The sequence below is a fragment of the Salvelinus fontinalis genome, chromosome 1 (assembly GCF_029448725.1).
Source record: "Salvelinus fontinalis isolate EN_2023a chromosome 1, ASM2944872v1, whole genome shotgun sequence".
In the NCBI taxonomy this organism is placed as follows: Eukaryota; Metazoa; Chordata; class Actinopteri; order Salmoniformes; family Salmonidae; genus Salvelinus; species Salvelinus fontinalis.
Window position 1 is genome coordinate 24,932,725 of NC_074665.1, and position 22,254 is coordinate 24,954,978.

At 42.6% G+C, this 22,254-nt stretch overlaps 2 protein-coding genes across 5 annotated transcripts in view; both read left to right on the forward strand.

The window, feature by feature from the left end:
* LOC129851010 (ras and Rab interactor 2-like) overlaps nt 1–7,155 on the forward strand; it is a 44,665-nt gene extending 37,510 nt beyond the window's left edge. For all 4 annotated transcript variants that reach the window (XM_055917167.1, XM_055917159.1, XM_055917177.1 and 1 more), the window contains 4 exons: nt 2,916–3,224; nt 4,421–4,552; nt 4,720–4,883; nt 4,987–7,155. In XM_055917167.1, the coding sequence (XP_055773142.1) occupies nt 2,916–3,224; nt 4,421–4,552; nt 4,720–4,883; nt 4,987–5,457 (1,076 nt within the window). In that variant the 3' untranslated portion in view covers nt 5,458–7,155. The remainder of the gene's footprint in view (nt 1–2,915; nt 3,225–4,420; nt 4,553–4,719; nt 4,884–4,986) is intronic.
* Nucleotides 7,156–19,568: 12,413 nt separating this feature from the next.
* On the forward strand, nt 19,569–22,205 carry LOC129844850 (sialin-like). Its single transcript, XM_055913166.1, has 3 exons — nt 19,569–19,584; nt 21,420–21,610; nt 21,790–22,205. The coding sequence occupies exons 1-3, from the start codon at nt 19,569–19,571 to the stop codon at nt 22,048–22,050; spliced, it is 468 nt and encodes a 155-aa protein (XP_055769141.1). The 3' UTR covers nt 22,051–22,205.
* Nucleotides 22,206–22,254: the final 49 nt, after the last annotated feature.

Genomic DNA, 22,254 nt, shown 5'->3' on the forward strand with positions numbered 1-22,254 from the left:
ATTGTGAAGCAGTAACACACATGGGAGGCATCTTTTGATCCTTACATTACCATTCTCCTGTTTGCTGTGTGTCAGTAACAATCAAAGAGATCTGTCTTTAAGACAAAGACAGCAAAATCATTCTGGTTTCTTAAATATTCTTGATTGACAACCAATCCTAAGAATTTCATAGGCTACTTTCACGATTACTTTTTCTGCAGTGTTTGGTATTGGAATTGTTTCGCAAAGTTTTTGTAGTTGCAGAAAGTGTTTTCAGTTTAGCTGAATGAATTGTCTCTGCAATGTGCTTCAGTCTCTCCCATGTGACCATTACTTCTCTCTCTCTTTCTGTCCCTCTCTTCATCTCTCCCACTCCTCCAATCACAGATAAAACCTTTATTGCATGCCCCTAAATAGCTCTCCCTCTTTTTCTCTCTCTTTTTGTGTTCAACACTCGCATGTGTCTCTGGGTGTGTGAGGAAAGAGCATGAGAGCGGAGGAGGGGGGGGGGGAGAATGGGGACCCTTGTCTCTTAAACCCACACGGCAGGTTTTTTCCCTTCTATTGCTTTAATTTCTATGCTCAGTGCCAAGTTGCGCAATATAATGTTCTGAAGCTCTGTTTGTGAGAAGTTTGCGGAAGGGAGACGCTATTGCCCAATTCCAAATGGAATGTTTGCGCTGCGTGTGTGTGTGTGTGTCTGTGTGTGTGTGTGCGTTTGCTGCTCTGTGACGCACATTGAGGCTATATGGCACTGTGGTGGCACGATCAGTGTTGGATGTGTGAATGGAGTCACTTCTCTCCAGCTCTGTTTGTCTGCTTGCCTGTACATAACAGTACATAACTCAGGTCCACGTGGAAGCTCTGCAGGGAGGATGTTCTGAGTGAGATTAGGGGCGAGAGAGGATGTTTATTGGAAGTGGAAGGGCCCTCTCAGATAGTACAAACTGCATTGTTGTGTGGTTGGAAACTAACCTAACTATAAATAAGTGTGTGACCTTGGCTGACGCTAACTCATTCCTAAGTGGGCTTGCTCCTCTGTGTCGATCTGTCCCCTCTCTCACACCATACAACTCATCACTTACTGTAGGTGTAACCGGTGTGAAATGGCTAGCTAGTTAGCGGTGCACGCTAGTAGCGTTTCAATTGGTGATTTCACTCGCTCTGAGACCTTGGAGTAGTTGTTTCCCTTGCTTTGCACATATTTTGTGGGGCAATAGGTAATTATGCTTTAAAGGATGACTGTTGTCGATGTGTGCAGAGGGTCTCTGGTTCAAGCCCAGGTTGGGGCGAGGAGAGAGATGGAAACAATACTGTTTACACACATTGACCTCAAACTTCTTTACAGACTAGTGATGGGGGAAAAATCTATATAGTCATATCGGGATATTATTTTTTGAAGGTATATTGTACAGTTTTGACTATCACAATATTATTTTTTACACCAGTTGGCTGTTCCAAAACTCCAGTATTTGTCTTCGTACCTTGTTCTCCATCTTCTTTTTAAATAGGGAGCCGATTCCTTTTCAGCACTTTTTTTTGTTGTTTTTTGGACAGTTCAAACTTATTTTCTCATGGCTCTTGTCCCTCTGCAGCAGACATATGGTGAGCAATATGTTTAGAACCTTCGAAATCACAGTATCGAATCGCAATGCAAATGATTTCGCCACCTAAGTATCGTGATAATATTGTGATGTCCCTGGCAATTCCCAGCCCTACTAATGCCCACACACTCCCAACATCTACACAGCTAGCATGTCTATAGCCTATAAGCCATACAGATAGGCCGGTGTAACCACTGCATTAGTAGGCCTACACTACAGGATTACATGCGACCACTCCATGGTTACATGTTATTACATGCCACAGTGCTAATGACCAGAGTTATGAGCAATACCGGTACGTAAGGAAGTATAGTAACTGGAGGCACAGTGTTTAAAAACCAAGTCTAGCGAAAGTGGAAAAACATGCATGCAAAAACAAAGGCCACGGGGTATTTTGTGTGTGTGTGTACATATGTGCTCCCACTGGGAAACTCATGCGCTGAGCCCAACTGCAGGCCTGAGGTCTTGAAATGCTAGCACTGCATTCCAGGGCTTTTAACCACTTTACCAGAACTATAGGGTGCCAGACGTGCTCGACGTCTGCATGGAAAAGACAGGGAAGCGACGGAGAGAGACTGACCTCATAAAAGATGACAGGGTGATATCCAAGTTGACATGTGTGCTTTGAGGTCTGATTGCCAGGGATTGTCAAGTCTGGTTTAATCTGTTGGGTAGTTTACTGCTTACTGGAAAAAAATCTATCTATTTTTAAACAATACTTTTGATAATGATACAGTGATGTTACACCTACAAGGAAATGTGTGCTTATCTTGACTTACGGAACGAGGAAGGACTCGTTGATACGCACATTCTGAGACTTGAGTTGTAACTTTCGAGAAGTTTAGATAACAAATGCTTGGGACGAGAGACTCGCCTGTGACAATCTGGCAGACGGGATAGGAAAGAAAGAAAAGTGGGTGTTGAGTGAGTCAAGAATTAGGGAACGAGTTGAACATTCAGTGTTGGAGGAAGCTGTGGCTCAGTCTGCAGATGTTTTCAGTATAATCTGCTGAGTTTGCCCCATTCAACTGCACAGTCAGTACGATCTTTCTCTGTGGGGCTTATTCAGCTCTGTGGTTTGGATTCCCTGTCTGCGTTTATCCTGTGTATATTATGATATCATGGCTCCTATTAGCCAGTCTCTTTGAGTAAGCTTGTAAAAGCCGAGGTCTACGTAATGTCTTGATGACATGATATGGATTGAATCCCACTCCTACTGCTACCAGGAATCGAGTAAGACTTCTGCAATTCATTAATCATACAGATGGATGGTGCCATTTCAGTATTTGCTGTCAAAATAATAGTCTCTTTCTCCCGCTCTCCTCCATACAGACTATGTCCTAGAAAAAGCCATGCATAAGATAGTCCTGAAGCCCCTGAAAGGTGTGGTAGGGGCGGCCCTCCAGGAGTTCCAGGTCCGCAGCGGGGCGTGGCAGGAGCTCAAGGAGAACCTCTCATTGGCCAAGGCCCGGCAGGCCCATGAGATGGGTGTGGCCAACGCCTTCCCTCCAGATCCAGTTAACATAGAGAAAATCCGTCACAAGTTCCACACCATGTGTAAACTCTATTCACCTGAGAAGAAGGTGACCATGCTGCTGCGCATATGTAAACTCATCTATACCATCATGGAGCACAAGTCAGGTACGTAGTAACACACGTATGCATAAACAAGACCAATCACATATGTGTATACAAGCATACAGTGTACACGGAGGGTACAAAACATTAGGAACACCTGCTCTTTCCATGACCGTCTGACCAGGTGAAAGCCATGATCCCTTATTGATGTCACTTGTTAAATCCACTTCAAGTCAGTGTAGATGAAGGGGAGGAGACAGGTTAAAGATGGATTTTCAAGCCTTGAGACATGGATTGTGTATGTGTGCCATTCAGATGGTGAAGTGCCTTTGAACCTGGTATGGTAGTAGGTGCCAGGCACACGGGTTTGAGTGTGTCAAGAACTGTAACGCTGCTGGGTTTTTACAGCTCAACAGTTTCCCATATGTGTCAAGAATAGTCCATCACCCAAAGGACATCCAGCCAACTTTACACAACTGTGGGAAGTATAGGAGTCAACATAGGCCAGCATCCCTGCGGAACGCTTCCGACACCTTGTAGAGTCCATGCCCTGAAGAAATTAAGCTGTTCTGAGGGCAAAAGGGGGGGTGCAACTCAATATTAGGAAGGTGTTCCTAATGTTTGTAAACTCAGTGTAAATGCATGCGCATACACACACCGACTCTCAAATCAAATTTTATTGGTCGCATACACAGGTTTAGCAGATGTTATTGCGGGTGTAGCAAAATGCTTGTATTCCTAGCTCCAACAGTGCAGTAGTGTAAAATAATGGATTTAAGAAATATTAGGACGAGCAATGTCGGAGTCTGGAGTATAAATGTGTATATGTGTGTGATATATAGACATTATGGACAGTATTTGGATAGAATATTTAGTATATCTGTAGAATACAATAGTGTGTGTATATATACACATCAATAGTTGAATAGGATGGCATTGACTAGAATACAGTATGATGGTATGAAATGAGTAAAACAGTATGTAAACTATTAAAGTGACCAATGATTCCATGTCTATGTACATAAAGCAGCAGCCGCTAAGGTGCAGGGTTGAGTTATCGGGTGGTAGGCGGCTAGTGAAAGTGACTAAGTTCAGGGCATGGTGCTGGGTGGAGGCCGGCTAGTGATGGCTATTTAAGTCTGATGGCCTTGAGATGGAAGCTGTTTTTCTGTCTCTCAGTCCCAGCTTTGATTCACCTGTAAGACCTCGCCTTCTTGATGACAGCTAATACCAATGCTGGGTGTGTGTGTGTGTCTCAGGTTGTCTGTATGGGGCAGATGACTTCCTGCCCATGCTGACCTATGTGTTGGCCCAGTGTGACATGCCTCAACTAGACAACGAGATCCTCTACATGATGGAGGTTCTGGATCCTTCTCTGCTGCATGGAGAAGGTACAGCACACATTTGCTTTACATCTATTTCCTTCCTAAACTTTGCCTTTCGTTTTATTGTAAATTGTAATGTTCAAATAAACTAAATATCAATTGTCATTGACCGCTGTTGTAGCAGTGTCAGGCTGCAGAGATGTTTGACCCTCCTCTCTCCTGTGTTGTTCCAGGTGGATACTACCTGACCAGTGCGTACGGAGCCATGTCCCTCATTAGGAACTTCCAAGAGGAGCAAGCAGCTCGTGTACTCAGCTCTGAAACACGCAACACACTCCGCCAGTGGCACTGTCGCCGCACCACCCAGCGCAGTGCGCCCTCCGTCAATGACTTCCAGGTAATACACACACACACACACACACACACACACTGGATGCTTAACTCTAAGTCCCTGAATAAATGCATCTGCTAAACAACCGTATCTTTACATTTTTTCTCAGAACTACCTGCGGGTAGCGCTCCAGGAGCTGGACAGCGGTTGCACTGCCAAAACTCTGCAGGTGCAGCCCTATGCCACCACTGAGGAAATCTGCCAGATCTGCGCCTACAAGTTTAAAGTTCCCGACCCTGAGAATTACGCCCTAATCCTGCTCACTGAGGGCTCATGCCAGCAGCTAGCCCCCGACACACACCCCCAGAAGATCAAAGCTGAGCTCCACAGTCGACCCCAGGCCGCACCTTTTCACTTCGTCTTCTGTCGGGTGGCTAACCTCAATGACCTGGCCGCGACCTCGTTTGAACCCCAGTCCAACCTCAATGACATCACACTTACCAAAGAATCTGAGCCCAACCTTAATGGTGTGGCCTTGACCCCTTCTAACCCCCAGGCCAACCTCAACCTGGGTCTCAGTCCCAGTCTCAGCCTCAGTCTACCCCCCAACCAGCACAATGGTAACTCCATATCCATCTGAGACTACAGGGCTGGAGAGTTGAAACCTCCATCTGGACTACCATCATTCTTACTGTACCCCAACAAAACTGGGCTGAACTGTGTTTAACTGGTCTGAGCTAGGCTGAACTGGGCCTAACTGGGTTAAACTGTGTCATGCTAAGCTTCCCCTTTTGGTGATTCTTCTGTCTTGCAGGGAATCCTCACTGTAAAGCTTTGTCTGAGTACAGGAGGAAAGGAAGAGGGAAGGAAATGCGACAGATGGGTTTATTTTGCAGCTCTATTTGTGAACTTTTGGGACATGGCACACGAGGAGCACACGTGAGGGCAAACACAACTCTCATAAAAGATGGATAAAGGTTTTGAAATAGTCTTGTTACAGACACAGCCAGACAGTTCAATTCCAAAAGTGTCAAAGTGCAGATTCAGGGTCAGTTTTCTTTTTCCTAGTAGTGAAGCATAGGATTAAGTAAAGGGAAAGATGATCTCAGATCGGTAGATAGGGTTCACTTTTATCTGCTTTGGTTCCCATCTAGTGATGTACTCGTTCAGTCCATTAACTTTTTCTTCAGACCGAAAATGTTCCTCTTCAGGCAGAAAATAGCCTTCAAGTCTTTACAGAAAATATACAGCAATTATTTTATCTGGGTGATACTTCTATAATGAATTACTTCTTGCAGTTGCTGGTAAACTGCATTGTGTGTTTTTATGGATTTTTTATGTTATAGCATTGCTTTTCTTTGTTAAAGTAAAATGTTAGGAGCAGGCATGTCTGCCAGTGATGAAATTATAAACTTAATGTTTTTATGATAATCCAGGAGTTATGATACTGTACTTCCCTCATAGCTAATACTTATTAATCGAGGTCATCCCTCCCGTAATAATTGGTGTAATCATATGTGATTGACTGGCTTGGTCTACGGTACCAGCGTCAAATTGCCGACAAGGTCATGAAATATTGTACTACTGACAAATATTAAAAGTAGGCCTAAGTTGCCTTGTGAAATTTAGTGTGTCGATTCTCAAACTGGTCTGAGATTCTGCGCACACACACACACACACACACACACGTTTGTGTGTGTGCGCAGAATCTCAGTGTTTTGACTCTTGACTGGTAAGAATTTTAGCGTTGGGTATGAGAGGGTGCAGATTTAAAAGATGTGAAGGGAAAAGAATAAGAAGAGAAGTAGAGCTGAATCATTAATGAAATACAGTCTCTGTTCTTTAACTTAACACAGATAATGTTAACAAATTGTATTCTATTGTATCAGTACTTTAATGTTTACATTATGGAATATAAACATGGGCATTGCTGGTGCTGTGGAGAGATGACAAAAAAGTGAAATGGGGAAATGTGATTGAGAGAAGGTTGAGTAGCCAGAGCATGGTTGTTAAGCAGTAGTATTATTGTTAGAAAAACTATGTAGCTTATGTTAGTTCAAATATATTAAACTATTTGGACTTTTTTATAGGCGTTATCCTTTTTTTAATAGACATGTACTGTAATACAATTGCTACTCTAACAAGATATTTTAAATGATACAAATGTTAGTATTTATATACATCTGTGCTGGGATTTTTATACATATGGCTTTTGTCCAAGTCTGTCATATTGCAGTTGTCCCAGATCAACAAGACATGTCCTTATGTTCCTATGCTGTCTGTGCATCATTGAATGATATTATTTTGCACTCAATACATTTTGGTCATGACTAATTAACATCGGTCCGTTGTGTGTGTGAACAGTACATCCTCACGCAGTGGAAACAGTCTTGTGTGTGAACTGTAATTTCTACTCCTATAAGTTTTCAGTAGGACTCTGATTCAACAGAAAGGTGTAGTTATAATGCTGGCTGGGTCCTTTAGGGTCAGCATCAGTTTCAAGCCAATAGGCTCTGATCCATTCCATTTCAAACTATTAGAAAAAAGTAATTTAAAGGTAGACTGCGATAGGATGTAGATGCATAAACAGCATAGTGGGTCAATTGCCGCAACAACTAAAAGCATTGACGCGCGATGCTCAACTTCTGTGCTATTTTGGTGCCTGTCTACCACGCTGTGAACAGCTTGATGCAAACCTGTGCACATGCGCAGAAACTGTCGCTGTGAGAGCGAAGTGTTGCATCTCACTCATCTCTATCTCCGCTGAGTATCTTTTTAAGTAATTTCTTTTTTTGATGATTTTCCCATTCTTTGATTGAAATGAATGATCTCAACCAAATTCATCCCTAAAGTTTTGATCTGATCATAGAAATAGAGGATTCTAGTGCCCAAAAGCCAGTTTCACCATTCTGAAGTAGTTAACTGGGTGGGAGTTATATACACTGCTCAAAAAAATAAAGGGAACACTAAAATAACACATCCTAGATCTGAATGAATGAAATATTCTTATTAAATACTTTTTTCTTTACATAGTTGAATGTGCTGACAACAAAATCACACAAAAATTATCAATGGAAATCAAATTTATCAACCCATGGAGGTCTGGATTTGGAGTCACACTCAAAATTAAAGTGGAAAACCACACTACAGGCTGATCCAACTTTGATGTAATGTCCTTAAAACAAGTCAAAATGAGGCTCAGTAGTGTGTGTGGCCTCCACGTGCCTGTATGATCTCCCTACAACGCCTGGGCATGCTCCTGATGAGGTGGCGGATGGTCTCCTGAGGGATCTCCTCCCAGACCTGGACTAAAGCATCCGCCAACTCCTGAACAGTCTGTGGTGCAACGTGGCGTTGGTGGATGGAGCGAGACATGATGTCCCAGATGTGCTCAATTGGATTCAGGTCTGGGGAACGGGCGGGCCAGTCCATAGCATCAATGCCTTCCTCTTGCAAGAACTGCTGACACACTCCAGCCACATGAGGTCTAGCATTGTCTTGCATTAGGAGGTACCCAGGGACAACCGCACCAGCATATGGTCTCACAAGGGGTCTGAGGATCTCATCTCGGTACCTAATGGCAGTCAGGCTACCTCTGGCGAGCACATGGAGGGCTGTGCGGCCCCCCCAAAAATGCCACCCCACACCATGACTGACCCACCGCCAAACCGGTCATGCTGGAGGATGTTGCAGGCAGCAGAACGTTCTCCACGGCGTCTCCAGACTCTGTCACGTCTGTCACATGTGCTCAGTGTGAACCTGCTTTCATCTGTGAAGAGCACAGGGCGCCAGTGGCGAATTTGCCAATCTTGGTATTCTCTGGCAAATGCCAAACGTCCTGCACGGTGTTGGGCTGTAAGCACAACCCCCACCTGTGGACGTCGGGCCCTCATACCACCCTCATGGAGTCTGTTTCTGAACGTTTGAGCAGACACATGCACATTTGTGGCCTGCTGGAGGTCATTTTGCAGGGCTCTGGCAGTGCTCCTCCTTGCACAAAGGCGGAGGTAGCGGTCCTGCTGCTGGGTTGTTGCCCTCCTACGGCCTCCTCCACGTCTCCTGATGTACTGGCCTGTCTCCTGGTAACGCCTCCATGCTCTGGACACTACGCTGACAGACACAGCAAACCTTCTTGCCACAGCTCGCATTGATGTGCCATCCTGGGTGAGCTGCACTACCTGAGCCACTTGTGTGGGTTGTAGACTCCGTCTCATGCTACCACTAGAGTGAAAGCACCGCCAGCATTCAAAAGTGACCAAAACATCAGCCAGGAAGCATAGGAACTGAGAAGTGGTCTGTGGTCACCACCTGCAGAACCACTCCTTTATTGGGGGTGTCTTGCTAATTGCCTATAATTTCCACCTGTTGTCTATTCCATTTGCACAACAGCATGTGACATTTATTGTCAATCAGTGTTGCTTCCTAAGTGGACGGTTTGATTTCACAGAAGTGTGATTGACTTGGAGTTACATTGTGTTAAGTGTTCCCTTTATTTTTTTGAGCAGTGTATATATACACACACACACACACTCAGCAAAAAAAGAAACGTCCTCCCACTGTCAACTGCATTTATTTTCAGCAAACTTTACATGTGTAAATATATATAAACGCCTCTGGATGAGCGTTTTCCTGTTTGCTTATGGCGGAATACGGCTCATTGATTGCAGTTTAAGTGCCAGCTTCGATCTGTGGTGGTACGTAGACAGCTGTGGAAAAATACAGATGAAAACTCTAGGTAGATAGTGTGGTCTACAGCTTATCATGAGATACTCTACCTCAGGTGAGCATAACCCTGAGACTTCCTTAGATATCGTGCACCAGCTATTGTTTACAAATATGCATAGGCCCCCACCCCCTGTCTTACCAGAGGCTGCTGTTCTATCCTGCCAATAGTGTATAACCTGCCAGCTGTATGTTCTTAATGTCGTCATTCAGCCACGACTCTGAAACATAAGATATTTGTTTTTAATGTTGTGTTTGTAGGATATACTTGCTTTCAGTTCGTCCCATTTTATTTTCTGGCGATTGACCATTAGATAGCAGAACGGAAGGCAAAGGCAGATTAGCCACTCGTCGCCTGATCCTCACAAGGCATCCTGATCTCTTTCTGCGAAACCTACGTTTTATTTTTCAGCGAATCACGGGGATCTGGGCCTGCTTGGGTGTCCGTAGTATATCCCTCGCATCTGACTCATTGAAGAACTCCTCATCCAATTTGAGGTGAGTAATCCCAGTTCTGATGTCCAGAAGCTCTTTTCTAAAATAGCATGGTTGGTTAAGAGCCGATAAGACGGCAGCCCTACCGATTTATAACTTTTTTAAACAGAAGCAAACGGAACGCAACTGGGATAAACATACCTGAACTTGTCCAATAGAAACTCTTGTTTGCAACTGTTTGTCTGATGATTACAACCTAGATCAGCTAGATGCAGGAAAGAATGTGCAAGGCGGTAATGAATGTCTGCCACCTTGATTACTCTAATTTCTCTCGACCTGTGCACCTACGTTGTAAACTTTCATTCGTAGGCTTTGTTGTTGCAACCTCATGATGGGTATAGGGATAATTTGAGTATCATGTGGTAGACTAAACCTATAAATGTTACATTGAGCTGTGTGAATGGAATATGAATGAGTCATCCAAAATGCTGTAATAGAAATAAGGCCATGCGCTTAAAAAAATAAAAAGTCCTCCCTCTTAAATGGCACCACCGCCACTGGTTTGAACATCTACAAATATTTTGGTCATGGTAGGGCGCTAAAGTACTGCCCAAACTCTAAGCGTGCAAAATTTACACGCAGTAGGTTTACAGATGCAATTATTGCTAAAAAATATTAACTTACAAGTTTGCAAAAGTGAATACAACTACAAAATGATTTTTTTGAATGTTCACAACTCATCAGTTACATGTTTGAGAATGAGGGGAGGGGGGAATGCCTGCATGCAGGAATGCCCGAATTGTAGGCTGCAGTTGTACACTATTGAGCTAGCAAGCCCTCTGCGACAATGTTATTGGGGCACTGGAATTCCTGATTCGTATATAAATGTTAACTGTCATTGAAGTTGGTGGTTACTGCTCCGAAGCGAGAGAAATAGTCTGCATGTTTTGGTAAGGGCTCAGTGACGTAACACCCCCAAGAAGCTCAATCAACCCGACGGGTTCACGACTCATGAATATTCATACAATTTGCCACTGCTTTTCTACCGGAGCTAAGCCACGTTCACGCGGTAGTCGGAACAAGTAAAGTCGGACATTCCCGACTTGCTAATTGGTTGAACGCAGCAAGTGTAAAACTATAACCAGTTAGCAAGTCGAAAATGTCAGTTTCCTAGTTCCGACTAGCATATGAACAAGGCAGAAATTTCGCCACGGGTTCATACCTCAGTGGGTTCCCCTCAAGGTCCGCTCACAGTTCTCGTGATTTAATGCTGACTGCCGTACTTTCATACAACAAACATTTAACTCTGATGTGCAATGGACCTATATGGATCGGAGACCGATGACCAAGAACAACCATTGTTACTCAGCTGACAAGATGATACAGTTGAAAAAGGTCAGTGCAAGCTGGAACAGCTGCTTGAAGCAATCTGACTTTGTACTCTCTAAATAGCCATCTATAGGCCTTTTCACACTGCATCGTTCACCTTTGCCCCAAGCTAGACTGGCCCTGAAATAGCTAAGCCTGTATAAACACAACCATTTGTTACCCCTGGGCTAAGGTTTAGCACTGACCTAATACACACTTATATTCCAAAGCCCTGGGCTAACGGACAAACACATGCAACCAACATTATATCTGACACGCAACCAATGTTAAAAGCAAACCAATACGACATGTATTAACACTTAACACATTGCCTCTTGCACTAGCATGTGATTTCCAACAGTGGTGGTTTGTATAAACCTTGCTGACTGCCTGTCTGACCTCGTAAACAATGTTTTACTTTTGAAATTCCAACTCGCTCCTGTCAGAATGATGTGCACGAACGAGACATCAACTTTTCTGATCCAGACGAAATCATGAAATAATATTATTAAAATGGTTATATCCAATCAAATCTCAATTTAAAAGCTATGAAAACAGACGAAAATGGCTCGTTTCCTGCATTTCCAATTGTAGAGTTTGTAGCTTTACTAGTTGGCTAAGTGAGAAGAGCCTGCATAGCAACCATTTTTGTTATTCATAGCAACCAATGATTTAGAGTGGGTGAAAGTTTTTTTTGTCCTCAGATGGAAATAGTATGCATCTACTTATCAAAATAATGCAGAACGCATTACAGGCATCACGAGCATATGTTAATTAAGTGACAGCATTCTAGGCGTTTTTCTTGACCCAATTTCACACTGGCTATTTTGGCACCATGTTTCTGGGGCTAACCCCGAAAAGTCGGTCCTAAGTACATAGCCGCGGAATGTTGGGGGCTGCAGCACCCCCTGAAAAATCAGAATTCGTTTTTTCATATAAAACATTTATTAAAATAAACTATTCAATAATTTTTTCACAAGTAGCTCACTCTTGCAACAAAATACTGTCAGGCTGTAGTATAACTGCAGTACACTGTAGTATAACTGTAGTTAGAGTGCAGTATAACAGAAGAATGTTGCAATTACTGCGTCCAAAATACTAGTCTACTGCAGTTTCAAAACTGACTTTTTTTTGTAAGGGCAGGGCCTGTACTGTTCCTCTATTGGCGGACGGATGTAGCAGGCAGATCATTTTTGTACCCCCCCAAACTACTTCCCACTGCTATGCTTCTAGCTAATTTCAAAACAGTTACTCAGATAAATTCTGTGTGTAACGTTAGTCGACTAATGCCTATGTTGCTTGCAAAACTGTCTAACCCATCGTTGACAAAAATCAGCTGATGGAAAGAAAGCATACCCAAATGCGCCAAAAAAATAAGGGAATCTGCGCCACGTTCAGTTGTCGAACATTGCAGATAGAAATGCCATAAATAGAGGCAAAATGATTCATTGTTTTACACGGAGAGGCATGTTTGTTCTATATAACATACTTTTAAATGAACATTCCAAAATGGTGTGTCCTGCTGAACGTGCCCTAGGGGTATAGTTCCTTTGAAACAAATGGAACACAACGGGAAGGGACCTACCTGAATTTGTCCAATAGAAACTCATGTTTTCGATGCAAAACGTTTACCATTTATTACGGTTTGGACTAACGATTGCACCCCAGGGATGTAATCATTAGTCCAATCTGTTTCAAACAGTTGCGATTTGCATCGAAAACCACCGTTTCAAATTCAGGTAGGTCCCTACCCATTTCATTCAGTTTGGTTCCTAGTGAATACACCCCATGCTGGTGCTCGACTGAGGGACTTCGTTAATAGCTAGTGGACATGAGTTGATCAAACAAGTTCATAATCTAGAGTCCTACACACATTCCACTTGAATAATAACAAAAAGAGAAATTAACAAACAAAAAAAGCATTTGCAAGAAAAATAAGATACAGTGCATTCGGGAAGTATTCAGACCTTGACTTTTTCCACATTTTGTTACGTTACAGCCTTATTCTAAAATTGATTAAATTATTTATTTTTCTCATCAATCTACACACAATACCCCATAATGACAAAGTGCAAACAGGTTTTTAAAAATGTTTGTACATTTATTGAAATCTAAAAAAGTATTCAGACCCTTTGCAATAAGACTCAAAGTAGAACTCAGCTGCATCCTGTTTCCATTGATCATCCTTGATGTTTCTACAATTTGATTGGAGTCCATCTGTGGTAAATTCAATTGGAGGGACATGATTTGGAAAGGCACACACCTGTCTATGTAAGGTCCCACAGTTGACAGTGCATGTCAGAGCAAAGACCAAGCCATGATGTCGAAGGAATTGTCCGTAGAGCGCCAAGACAGGATTGTGTCAAGGCACAGATCTGGAAAAGGGTAACAAAACATTTCTGCAGCATTGACAGCCCCCAAGAACACAGTGGCCTCCATCATTCTTAAATGGAAGAAGTTTGGAACAACCTAAAGCTGGCCGCCCGGCCAAACTGAGCAATCGTGGGAGAAGGGCCTTAGTCAGGGAGGAGACCAAGAACTCAATGGTCACTCTGACAGAGCTCCAGAGTTCCTCTGTGGAGATGGGAGAACCTTCCAGAAGGACAACCATCTATGCAGCACTTCACCAATCAGGCCTTTATGGTAGAGTGGCCAGGCGGAAGCCACTCATCAGTAAAAGGCACATTACAGCCCACTTGGAGTTGTCACAGAAGGCACCTAAAGGACTCTGACAATGAGAAACAAGATTCTCTGGTCTGATGAAACCAAGATTCAACGCTTTGGCCTGAATGCCAAGTGTCCCGTCTGGAGGAAACCTGTCACCATCTGTACAGTGAAGCATGGTGGTGGCAGCATCATGCCTTGGGGATGTTTTTCAGCGGCAGGGACTGGGAGACTAGTCAGGATCATGGGAAAGATTAAACAGAGCAAAGTACAGAGAGATCCTTGAAGAAAACCTGCTCTATAGAGCTCAGGACCTCAGACTGGGGTGAATGTTCACCTTCCAACAGGACAACAACCCTAAGCACACAGCCAAGACAATGCAGGAGTGGCTTCGGGACAAGTCTCTGAATGTCCTTGAGTGGCCCAGCCAGAGCCCGTACTTGAACCCGATCGAACATCTCTGGAGAGACCTGAAAAAAGCTGTGCAGCAACGCTCCCCATCCTGTAGATTGATGAGGGGGAAAAAATAGCTATTTAATCCATTTTAGAATAAGTTTGTAACGTAACACAGTGGGAAAAGTCAAGGCGTCTGAATACTTTCCGAATGCACTGTAGCTGTTTATTAAGGCCTTTTGGATCGACTGATTTAGTTGATCAGCCCATGTCCATTTACTATTATTGACATTTATTATTGCCATGGCTAGTGGGACACTCCCCTGCAAGGCTACATAGGTGCCTCCACTTTTCTTACCCAAGGCTCTGATGAAGTAGCCTGGTGCTAGGTGATGTTAGAAATATTTTATTTTAGCAACACGGGTGTATTTACCTACACTAGTGCTGCTTTCAATTGGGTTGCACAAAAACAGTCTGTGAGAAGCTAGATGTAAAATACAAATCCAATGCAATTTACTGTGACGATGGGCAAGACGGTTGGTCATTATGTACGGGGGGGGGGGGGGGGGGGGGGTTTGACACAAAATATCTAAAGGATCTTATTATTAAACAGACTTTCCAAATGTGGACCTGCTGTAGACCCACTTCCCCTCTGCTTACTTCTTGTAGGACTTTAATTTTGACAAGTGTGCCATACGTGGACAAAAAAGGAATAACTTGTAGGGGACTTTTATATTGACATGAGGTAAGCAGCAGAGATGAAGTGGGTCTACAACAGACCCACATTTGGCAAGTCTGTTTAATAATACAAACCCATTTAGTACCCAATACAATCAAATGCAACGCAAGTGTTTGTAAATACACCCGCGTTGCTAAAAGCACCTACCTGGGTCCCAGTCTGTTTTTGCTCTCTTGCCAACTCCTTATGGAATTGTGTATTGGAACTAATTTCCATCACTATCAGCTATGGCTAGTTAAGAAACTTTTAAAGTCAAAGTTCACTCTCAAAATCGAAGTTTGTCAGATGTTTTCAGACCTTGGTCTTATGCCAAGATTAGTTCACGGTTCATTCAACCTCAAAAAGCACAAGAAAAAGATTGACACCCGCCATCTCAGATTGTGCTGGAATTAGAAACAGAGATTAGCATTCCTGCAACATTATTTTGTTGAAATATAATTTGACCTGTGAGAAATAAAGGTAATTGGACCCAAATGGGCCACTTTTAATTTATAGGATTCTTATATTCAATAAATATAGTATCCAACATCCGATTTGGACTGAACATATTTTCTAACACTATGAGTTAGACATGGGGAATCCAAAGAAATTGTCAAAAGCCACCCACAGACGATGACTATATAGTATTAGTTCTCTGTTTGACACTACTTTTTTTCTATTTAGAGAAATTTGTCATTTAAGTTGTCCCATCCTGCATCCTGATATTTCCAGGTTCTGATCACTAGATGCTACTGTTCCTGCTATTAGGTGATTATTTTTTTAAAGGGATAATTCACTCAAATTACATATTTGGTTTTCTTACACTGTAAGCCAGTGTAACGGATGTGAAATGGCTAGCTAGTTAGCGGTTGTGCGCGCTAATAGCCTTTCAATCGGTGACGTCACTTGCTCTGAGACCTTGAAGTATTGGTTCCATGGGTAACGATGCTTCGTGGGTGTCTGTTGATGTGAGCAGAAGGTCCCTGGTTCGCGCCCGGTTGGGGCGACGGAAGTAAAGTTATACTGTTACACCAGTGTTTCTTAAAGTATAGGTCGCGGACCTGTTAATGGTGGGTCGCGAAGTAAATGTATAATTATTTCATTAATTACGGGAATTGCATTAATTACGGGAATTGATTTGGCCAAGTGTAACTGCGCTCTCTGTTTAGCTTCTCAGTTTGGCAGCTGCGCAAGTGGGAGAGGGAGACGCGTGTGTGCTTTGCGGTTTCGCGGATCTTTTTTAGGAAGTTTTCTTGAAGATCACTCATCGACCCACACGCTGCATCGCTGTCTTTCATCAGCAGACGATGCCCTGTCAGCCACTAACTTGTCATTCCCACTCACCGCTTACAGTAACAAAGCATATTACGCTACAGTAACAAAACGAAAGTATTATGTTTTACAATTCGCTTACATGACGCACGAGCAAACTAATACAGCTGACGGCATACATGAAAGGCAAGGCAATTTGCGTGAGTAAATGCAACCAACTAACATTGATAAATAAGACATTATACCAATAACAATATCATCAGTAGCAATATGCTTGAATCGAACTTAGAAACAAATATTTTCCGAGGCTGAAGCGTGACAAGAAATGGCTGCACTGAAAGAACTGCACCGTAGCGTTGTTTTTAGCCGCTTTTCTGCGTGCAGAAACGACTACTCTACTTCCTGTTTTCATGCAGTCTTTATAAGTACAAGATAGCTCCACTAGGGGGCGATAAACACAATGGAACACAATGAAAGATACATTTTAACCACTATAATAAAATAATCTGTTACATTCTAACAGGATGGCAGCACACTCACACAGTTCTGGGTTGCTCATCTACAGCAGGTCATCATGACCTCAGTGTTGCGCTGTCAAAACCTGAGCCCAAAATAGACATGCTTGTTGAAAACTTCAACCAGCCACACACCTCTCATTAGGACTGTGTGTATTAGAGGTAGACCGATTATGATTTTTCAACGCAGATACCGATTATTGGAGGACCAAAAAAAGCCGATACCGATTAATCAGACGATTTTTAGTCATTTGTAATAATGACAATTACAACAATACTGAATTAACACTTATTTTAACTTAATATAATACATCAATAAAATCAGTTTAGCCTCAAATAAATAATGAAACATGTTCAATTTGGTTTAAATCATGCAAAACAAAGTGTTGGAGAAGAAAGTAAAAGTGCAATATGTGCCATGTAAAAAAGCTAACGTTTAAGTTCCTTGCTCAGAACATGAAAGCTGGTGGTTCCTTTTAACATGAGTCTTCAATATTCCCAGGTAAGAAGATTTAGGTTGTAGTTATTATAGGAATTATAGGACTATTTCTCTCTATACCATTTGTATTTCATATACATTTGACTATTGGATGTTCTTATAGGCACTTTAGTATTGCCAGTGTAACAGTATAGCTTCCGTCCCTCTCCTCGCCCCTACCTGGGCTCGAACCAGGAACACATCGATAACAGCCACCCTCGAAGTATCGTTACCCATCGCTCCACAAAAGCCGCGGCCCTTGCAGAGCAAGGGGAACAACTACTTCAGATCTCAGAGCAAGTGACGTCACCTATTTGAAACGCTATTAGCGCGCACCCCGCTAACTAGCTAGCCATTTCACATCAGTTACACCAGCCTAATCTCGGGAGTTGATAGGCTTGAAGTCATAGACAGCTCAATGCTTGAAGCATTGCGAAGAGCTGCTGGGAAAACGCACGAAAGTGCTGTTTGAATGAATGCTTACGAGCCTGCTGCTGCCTATCATCGCTCAGTCAGACTGCTCTATCAAATATCAAATCATAGACTTAATTATAACATAACACACAGAAATACGAGCCTTTGGTCATTGATATGGTCGAATCCGGAAACTATCCTTTCGAAAACAAAACGTTTATTCCGTTCCGTATTTTATCTAACGGGTGGCATCCCTAAGTCTAAATATTGCTGTTACATTGTACAACCTTCAATGTTATGTCATAATTATGTACAATTCTGGCAAATTAATTAGTCTTTGTTAGGAATAAATGGACTTCACACAGTTCGCAACGAGCCAGGCGGCCCAAACTGCTGCATTATACCCTGACTGCTTGCACGGAATGCAAGAGAAGTGACACAATTTCCCTAATTAAAGAAATTCATGTTAGCAGGCAATATTAACTAAATATGTAGGTTTAAAAATATATACTTGTGTATTGATTTTAAAGAAAGGCATTGATGTTTATGGTTAGGTTTGGTGCAACGACAGTGCTAAATCATCACCCGTTTGGCGAAGTAGGCTGTGATTCGATGAAAAATTAACAGGCACAGGCACTGTACAGTAGGCCTGAATATTTTTTAAATATCTGTACTGTTAATTAGGGTTGCACTATCAAAAAGCCTGTGTGTGTTCTGTTATACATCTGTGTGATGTGATCAATTAGTCCAGTTTAGAATGAAATTATTTATTGTATTTTAACAGCAACAGTTCCAACCTAGACAGGTATGTAAGAGTGTTTTTTATTGGGAAAAATACACTTGAAAATATATTTATGGGTATTTCATTGTTTGTTTTTGTCTATATTGCATTTTTTTAGGCATAATGGCAATGTACTGATATTTACATATAGTTGCATGTTTCTAAGCTTGGGTCCCAGAATTTCTAATTTGGGTCCCAGGCTGAAAAAGTTTAAGAACCCCTGCTGTAAGCAGTCTATGGACCAGGTATAGCAGCAACCCATGCTTTGGTCTTGTTTACCTGGCCACTTACAAGGTTAGATAACCAATATGTAATTTGGCTGAAATATTCCTTTAACAATGGGGGGACTCTTTGAAAAATAATCACCTAATTGCAGGAACAGCAACATCTAGTGGTCAGAAGCTGGTAATATCAGGATGCAGGATGGGCCATAAACCCAACTTCAAAAACAGTTTTTTCTGAATAGGGGAAAAAACCATCACCAAATTAAATGAGAATACATTACATAGGATAAAGAAACAATACTCCAAGCCACAGCTCCATACTACTTGTCAAAAATAGAGAACTGATACTATATACTGGTTGTGGGATTGGCGTTTAGTGTGGAGGGGTCTGTAGATGGATTTTGATCACTTCTTTAGATTGCACATGTTTTGCTCATTGTTAGAAAAAAGTTTGGTCCACATCGGATGTTAGGTACTATAATTATTGAATATTATATAAATCCTATAAATTAAAATAGCCAATTTGGGTGCAATCAATTAGCTTAATTTCTCAGATTAAATTATATTGCAACAAGATGTTTCCCGAATGCTTATCTGTTTTTAACTACAGAACTGATTTCAGAGCAATCTGAGATGGGGGGTGTCATGGCCTGCTGAAATGACAAGGAACGACTCTCACATTACATCCCAGGCCTGTTATTTCAGTGGTGCATCTCAATCCCAAATAAATGAGAAAGATCGGCACCTGTTAGAATGGTGCTTATCCTATGAATGCCAGCACCAGTAGGTTGTAGCCTAGGACAAATCCATATATCTATTTGGCCTAGACTTGTAGAGGAACATTTCTAAAGGACTTTGAACAGGCAGGTCAATTCTAATATTTTGGCAAATTATAGGCCAAAGAGCTGATCTGATTGGTTAAAAGCCAATTTGGTGGAAAAAGATTAGAATTGGACTGCTTGTGTAAACACAGCCAGAGAGAGGAGGGGTGTATTCATTACACCAATTCTGTTGCAAAACGTTCCTTAAACGGAAGAAAGCGGAACGAAACAGGGAGGGACCTAGCTGAATTTGTCCAATAATAGAAACTCATGTTTTCAATTTGCAACTCGTCGGACTAATAATTCCTCCCTTCCTCTGAGGTATTAAAGTTTTTTTCTGGGCAGAACCCAGAAAAGCTTTCAATATTGATTGATTAGGCATGTTGCGGAAATATTAAATGTGTCACACTTTGTCAGCAAGCTGGAGAGGTCACAGTCAAATTTAGATGCATAAGTACCGGTCTGAAGTGCGCTCCAAAAGGGCATTCCTTACATAGAGCCTTGTATACCGCTATCTAAACCTACATCAACATGATTCATTGGATCAGTTCCTACATGTGACTGGCTCTGTCTCCTATCTTAACTTAAAGAACATGGTCAGAACGCCCCCCTCCCCATCTCTTGACCAGACACAGGCAGGAACCAAGGACTGTTTATGACACCAAAGATAAGATGCACAAAGAACATTTCCTTTACAGGCATATTAAGTTCAGGAACTAGCCTAAGTTACATATGGCGATAAACTCGTGTGTTTGCGGAATAGGTTTTCTGACTTGTCATAGTCATCATGTTAGGCGTAGTATGTCAATGTCTGGACGTCGCCCCGTTTGTTTATAATGTTGTCCTCTTGATATAATTGTGTTAGTGGCGGGTTTAGCCTTATCCAGTGTTTCCCAAACAGGGGTAGAGTCTACAAGCAGCCTACCATATCAACAGCAGTTGAATATGGGCGACACAGTCTCACCTTTTAGCTAACCAACCACCCTGCCAGCTTTGTGTAGTCAGTCAGTGCCACTGTTAGTAGGGCTACCATCACTGTTAAATATTTCTCCACTGTCTCATGTTTTGCATTCTCTTCTTGCCAGCCGTTTGTTTGTGCCATGGGTTGTAGAACAAACTGTCATTTTCAATTCTTGCATGTCTATTTTAAAACAACACATTTTTTTAACTGGTTTGCCATGCATTTATTGCCTGTGCACTATTTACCAATATTACCATATTCAGCTGTCAAATATTTATTTTATACCTGGCCCTGAACTGACTGTGAGAGGTAGCCTATAGGTCTAACAATTTAAATGAACAGGGAGCCATCCCCTTCACTCTGAGTTGCAGGTCTTATCTTACCCTCAGGTTCCTGGTTTAGATCCCCCATGGTAAAGAGTAGACAGACACGAGACACCATTTCATTCCCACAGCCATATCCATTCTGAGTAGTGGTCATGGGAGGAATAGTTGTCAGGTTGCATTAAATGAGCTTCTGTTCTCGAAGGAATGCTCTGGGTTATAAAAGGATGCAACAATAACAATCTTCAGTCTCATAAACAGCTCTTAGCCATAGTTAATGGTACTAAAAACAGAGATGCTGTAGAATATTGTGAAGGAAAAAGATATTAATACTGTAGCTTTCCTCTATGATCAACATTAGGTGTATGTGACAATACAGCATATTTTAATAAGAATTGATTATTGTGATATTTTACCGTGCCTGGTCCATTTCCAACGGGTTACAGCATCTTACAACTCTCTCTGTCTCCCTCCACTCTCTCCTTCTATCTCTCCCCTCCCTCTCTCCTTCAGCCCCCGCGTGCTGCTCGTCGAGGTACGGTCTGTCCCTGCTCTCCTGTTATGGTTTCTTTGTGGCTTACGCCCTTAGGGTCAACCTCAGTGTTGCCATGGTTGACATGCGTAACACAGATGCCAGCGGCAACACCAGCACATCAGTGTGTCCTGCACACCCCAGCCCTGCTCGCCCCAAGCACAACCACACTGTGCGTATCACCACACCAGCCCTGCTCGCCCCAAACACAACCACGTTGTGAGAAATAATGTAATACTGCAACCACTATGACTGCACACAACACCACATGATAAGCAACCGTATCTGTGTTGACTCTCTTGTTTGCTCTGGGCAGACAGACTAAGGATTGTTTCTGTGTGTGTCTGCCAGGCCAGTGTGTACGACTGGGACTCTGAGACCCAGGGCTGGATCCTGGGCTCCTTCTTCTACGGCTACATCCTGACTCAGATCCCAGGGGGCTACCTGGCAAGCAAGTATGGGGCCAAATGGCTGCTGGGCCTAGGAATCCTGGGAACTGTAATCTTTACCCTCCTCACCCCCATGGCTGCCGAATTGGATTACTTCTCAGTGTGTCCTGAGTCTGTGCCCAGTCGTAACCCAGGGATATTTTTGTTTGTCAACAGGGAGTGACGTTTCTCCCCATGCACGCCATGTGGGCATCTTGGGCCCCACCAATGGAGAGGAGCCGATTGCTCACCATTGCTTACACTGGTATTGCACACCTAACCCACCCTGCACACACATTTCTTATTCTGGGGACTCACTCATGTTTGCATGTGTAGTATATTATTTTTATTAAAGTTACAATATGTAACTTTTTGGGCGACCTGACCA